Consider the following 5,779-nt stretch of genomic DNA (forward strand, 5'->3'; position numbering starts at 1 on the left):
TGCATAATACATGTCACGCACTTTGAGTCTTTATTTGGAACAAACAATGAACTCAAATAACACTTTATTAAAAAACCTTATCAGACGTGAAGTTAGGATCTAAAAGTGAAAAGGAAGCTTGAAGGCTCATCAATCTGCTGTAGGTGTAGTGGAAACACTAAAAGATAATTAAACAGATGATAACTGCAGGTGGTGTTTGATTTTTATTTTTATTTTCTTCTCGTTTTCACTTCAACTGAAGGGTTGTGGGTCTGTCCCTCAGTTCAATGATCTTGTAGTCATGGAGTGTGGTGGATTCAGACTGTTTTATTAGAAAAGTTGAAATTCCTTCAATTTTGTTTTTACTGTGAAACCAGAAGGAAGTCTGGATCCTGGAAGTCTTAGTTCATGTTTATCCCACAGGCAGTGAAAGGACTTTTGTCAAACACTGATCACCTTTTAAAGGAAACATTTAAATCCTTCAGTTGGGGTCTTTATAAAGTGGAACTGCAATGCTTTGGTCTGAATTCCTCCTTATTGTAACTCCACAAGCCCCTCTTTCACCTGTTCTTAGCTGCATCTGAGGTCAGCTCGTATTGAGGCTGTCTCTTTAAATTCAAACGAGGCACTTCACATCCTGCCTGCCTCCAGGCCTCACTCCCAGTGATTATTGTCCTCTTCACCCTGTTTGGTCGTCTTTTTTAGTTTGATAGCAGAGATATGATTATATAGCAGTGCAGAAATTTGTCTCATTTGTCTGATCATTGCATGGTCTGACCTTCGGGATGAGTCTCCTGGAATTTTCAGTCCTGTGAAGATCAGCTTGTCTTGTGAATTATCTTAAAAGATGCACCCTAAATGAACTTTGTACCTTCTCAGTTGATGGGCAGCAGCTTCTCTGAGGTCATTGGTGATGTTTTTTCCACTTTGGCGTTGCGTTACACACAACTCAACATTTTATTTAGCTCTGCTAACAAGTCAGGGTTTAGGATTTGTTCTGTTTTAAATTACTTTACTAAAACATTGAGTTTTAAAAAAATAAATTAAAATCACCTTTTGATTTTATTCTGTTCTGAGCTTTAATCAGTTTATTCAAAAGTAAATTAGTTACCAATATGAGCTGCTCTCCTGCTTCTTTCACAGAACTAATTGAACATTTTTCCTAAAAGGCTGAAATAAAAAGAATTAAATCTATCTGTGTATTTAAGGCTGCTGGAAGCAGAGCGGCTGGTTCTTTATACCAGAACTGAAAATGTCAGCTTTTAAATCAACAGTTTTTGTTTTATTCCTGCAGTTGGGTCTATACCAAACCACTCTGCACCGTCTGAGACCATGGGGCTGGTTTTAGGAGCTGCAACGTTTCAGATTGTGTGAACTCACTTTAAACGTTTGATTAGCTGCTGAGAAGCAATTACGATCAGTTAAAAATCGATTATGACGGCAACCAAGGACAACGAGAGTTAATCTAACCATAATTACGATAATTAACGTCATTTTCTTACCCGGCCAGATGTAAAAGTATAATTATTTATGGGTTGGTTTACATCAGCTTTAATATTTGTCAAATTAAAGACAAATTTTACATTTTAGGGCAAATCTTTGAGTCTCCAGAACAAGTTCAAACACAACTTTTTGCTTTGTGTCTTTTAGGGTTAAAATAACTTTTTCAGTGAAAAAAATGTTTCAATTAAATTTATTCAGCATCTTCATTATATCTCAAATTCTGTTTCTGGTCCTGATTAATTCAACGTATGTTAGAAGTAGGAAAATTATAATTGAAGTCTTGTTTTTTTTCCTTTTTGGTTTGAATATATAAACCACTGTAAGCATTTTGTCTAGTGGTTTAAAGTCTCAAACAACTTATTAACCATCAATAACTGCACCAGTGATGAAAGATAAAACTTTTAAAAACTGTAACAGTTAAACAATCAAATAAGATATGTCAAATATTGAGCTTAAATTTCATGTGGCAGTAGCTGAGAGTCATCCACATCGCGTACTTTGACTTCTAACATGTTTTTTAACCTTTGCCATGTGGCGGGGTATGTGCATTATTTAAAATAAATGTTGGTGTGGGCTGGGCAACGATGCCATGTCCATTTTCTTTCTTTTAATATCTGTACCCCCTCCCCCAACCCAACCCAACCCTTAGGGGGCAATATAACGATGCGTGGTTCTGCAGATGCAAGTGAGATTGATGAATTGATGAGTGAACTAGCCAGCAGTATTCTGGAAGCACCTTCGTCCTTAAAAGCTTAAAAGGACACATTTTGGTTTATTTAATCAGAAATGTATAATTTATCAGTTTATAATATTTCGCTGGTTTGGTTGAGTCAATGGCATGCAGCAATAAGTTTAAAGTGCGTATCAAAATTAAGCTTCACTGTATCGAGAATCATATCAAATCGTCATGTCCCAGGTGAAACCCAGTGTTTTTATGATAACCTGGTCAAGCTCAGTTTTAGTTTGTTACTAAATTTGACTGGAAGCGTGTGTCTTTCCTAACTTTTCACAGTAAAAGAAAATACAAATAAAGGAGGATTCTATGAGTTATTTGGGAACTGAGTGAAGTGTTTATACGATTCTCTTCTGTTTCCTAAAACCAGCTTCAAAGACAAACCTTGATACTGTAATTATGATGTCATAGAAGACATTTTACTAACACTCCAGCTGGTGAAATTACAGCACAAAATATCTACTAGAAAGCAAAACGTTGACATGTTGAGACAAACTGAATCTTATTGTTTTAGTATCACCTTCATATCTTCACTTGGAAACAGAGTAACACATTTTCTCTGCTTCTCACCAGCTCTTGGCTGTTTTTTTGTCTTTAAGCTCTTTTAGTGTTTTACAGCTTGATTTGTGAGGACAAAAGTCTCAATCCTGTGTCTTTTCTCTTTCCCCCCTCCTTGTCCCCTCCTCTGTCTCCTCGACTCTTTGTTTTTCTCTACTCTTAGCAACAACCAAACTACTGGAGCTTCAAGGTCAGTGGCAGCTTTGTGTTTGTGTTAAATCTGTGTCTCTGTGTGGATTTGTCTCTTAATAGGATAATGTCGTTGTGTCTTTGCATGCTCGCCTGTAGTGTTGGTCACATGTTGACTTTTCTGTTTATGTTCCATGATGCAGCGTTTCAACCTCGGCTCGTGAGCAGAACTCGGTCAGTGCAGGTAGATTGCTGGAGGCAGGAGCTACTGCCAGTTTAGTTAGAAACCAACTTCTTTTTGGTAATTTGGTAGTTGTCCATACTTTGGATTTGTCCTTTTGTGTAATCAGACCACTAATTTGTTGGTAAATGTCGCTTGTCAATCAAGATTAAAAACACAGAAGTTAACCCAGAAGGTGCATAAACTAGTTAATCTTTGCAGTTTACATTGAATCATTTAGCTGATTTATTTTATATTTATTGATATTATCTAGATTATTAAAGTATTTAAGTTAAATAGAACTATATTAAGTAGGTAGTAAAAATGCTGGCATTTGTTAAACAAAATGACGAAAAATGTGGAGCCTATAATGTGTCTTTATAATAAAAAGAATGCAAAGTTTACAGTGAATTTCAGAAAGTGACCTTAACTACTGGAGTCTGTTAGCAAAATATCTCATAAATCACAGAATGAATTTGATTGAAACTCAGAATAAAATCAGTAAATGTTCGTGTACAACTGATGAACTTTTGCATCCAGTCAGCCTCAGCAAACACAAATGTCAGTAACTCAGATTTATGGAGGGTGACTAAAGTTTGGTGTGGTATTAGTATGAAAGGTGGCGGGCGATAGGTATTGTTTTCAGTGATTGCTGGGTGTTTGCATTTATTCCTCATTTGCTGATTTAGGTTATTTTCATTTTTCATGCAATAGCAAAGACTCGGTTTTTTGTTTCTTCTGAATCTCTTTTTATAAATTTGTGCCTTCAGAGTGTTTCTGCTGTGCAGTTTGCTGCACATTTTTCTAAAGTCAGTTTTAGCACTTTATAGGTGTGAAGTTGCACTAAATGCGTCTCACTTGCATGTCAGCGGCTCTCCGCCTCAGGGTAATTACACTTGGGGTTTTGATTAGCTGAAGATGAGCTCCATGGAGCCCTGGGTATAGTAATGGAGACAGCTGTGAAAGATGTGAGCGAGTCAGTGGGAGAAGGTTATTCTGGTTTTCATTGGTAATGTTAATGTAATCCTGGCTCAATTACTCCGTTTAGTCAATGACAGAGAGTGTGGGAGAAACTGACAGGAAGCCAAACTCAAACCCACGGCCTGAGTCTAGGATTTTTAACAACTTCCTGTTTCTGAGCGAGAACTTATTGATCTTTAACCATCAATCATGGTAATGGTAACACAGACAGGATAAAGGTATAAAGTAAATATCTGTAAACAGTTATTAGTCAAATAAAAATAAAATATGATCATGTGTAAATAAATAGAGTGATGAGGATATGGATACCATAGTAGCATAAATGTTAAATAGTTAGCAAAAAAATGTAATGTCATGTTAGTCATAGTTAGTTCCTGCTGTGTTGTATAAAGTAAACTTGTGACCCAGGTGATGGTGTAACCTGTCGCAGGTTGTAGAACTCCGGCTAACCTCAGCACTTCCTGCAGCTCTCAGCACCTTAACCATAAAACAAGCCCGATACCTGAAAGAATTCCTGCACCAAGCTTTTGCTGATGCCACTAATCTGATTTCTGCTGAAGGAGTTTCTGTGTTGGAACAAAAAATACTAAAAAGCTGCTGCTTTAGGATTAAATGGAACAACAAATGTTTAGAATATAATGCCACACTAAAGTCAAAGAAGGCAGAGAGAACAAATCTAAAACAAAAAAAAAACATATCATACCTGCTGCTGTACCACTGATCATCCAACCAAACGTACCACTGATCACCCAACCAAACGCACCACTGATCACCCAACCAAACGTACCACCACTCACCCAACCAAACGTACCACCACTCACCCAACCAAACGTACCACCGACCACCCAACCAAATGTACCACCACTCACCCAATCAAACGTACCACCGATCACCCAACCAAACGTACCACTGATCACCCAACCAAACGTACCACTGATCACCCAACCAAACGTACCACCACTCACCCAACCAAACGTACCACCACTCACCCAACCAAACGTACCACCGATCACCCAACAAAACGTACCACCGATCACCCAACAAAACGTACCACTGATCACCCAACCAAATGTACCACTGATCACCCAACCAAACGTACCACTGATCACCCAACCAAACGTACCACCACTCACCCAACCAAACGTACCACCACTCACCCAACCAAACGTACCACCGACCACCCAACCAAATGTACCACCACTCACCCAACCAAATGTAACACTGATCACCCAACCAAACGTAACACTGATCACCCAACCAAACATACCACCACTCACCCAACCAAACGTACCACTGATCACCAACCAAATGTAACGCTGATCACCCAACCAAACGTAACACCGATCACCCAACTAAACGTACCACCACTCACCCAACCAAACGTACCACCGACCACCCAACCAAATGTACCACCACTCACCCAACCAAATGTAACACTGATCACCCAACCAAACGTAACACTGATCACCCAACCAAACATACCACCACTCACCCAACCAAACGTACCACTGATCACCAACCAAATGTAACGCTGATCACCCAACCAAACGTAACACCGATCACCCAACTAAACGTACCACCACTCACCCAACCAAACATACTACCTATCATCTAACCATTTGTACCACTGATCATCCAACTAAACATACCACCAATCACCCAACCAAACATACTAC

At 38.7% G+C, this 5,779-nt stretch overlaps 1 protein-coding gene across 7 annotated transcripts in view; it reads left to right on the plus strand.

Annotated features, from left to right (window-relative positions):
- srcin1b (SRC kinase signaling inhibitor 1b) overlaps positions 1 to 5,779 on the plus strand; it is a 99,157-nt gene that overhangs the window by 46,110 nt on the left and 47,268 nt on the right. For all 7 annotated transcript variants that reach the window (XM_014014832.1, XM_014014831.1, XM_014014834.1 and 4 more), the window contains one exon: positions 2,937 to 2,963. In XM_014014832.1, coding sequence (XP_013870286.1) covers positions 2,937 to 2,963 — 27 coding nt within the window. The remainder of the gene's footprint in view (positions 1 to 2,936; positions 2,964 to 5,779) is intronic.

Source organism: Austrofundulus limnaeus, unplaced genomic scaffold (genome assembly GCF_001266775.1).
Source record: "Austrofundulus limnaeus strain Quisiro unplaced genomic scaffold, Austrofundulus_limnaeus-1.0 Scaffold119, whole genome shotgun sequence".
Lineage (NCBI taxonomy): Eukaryota > Metazoa > Chordata > Actinopteri > Cyprinodontiformes > Rivulidae > Austrofundulus > Austrofundulus limnaeus.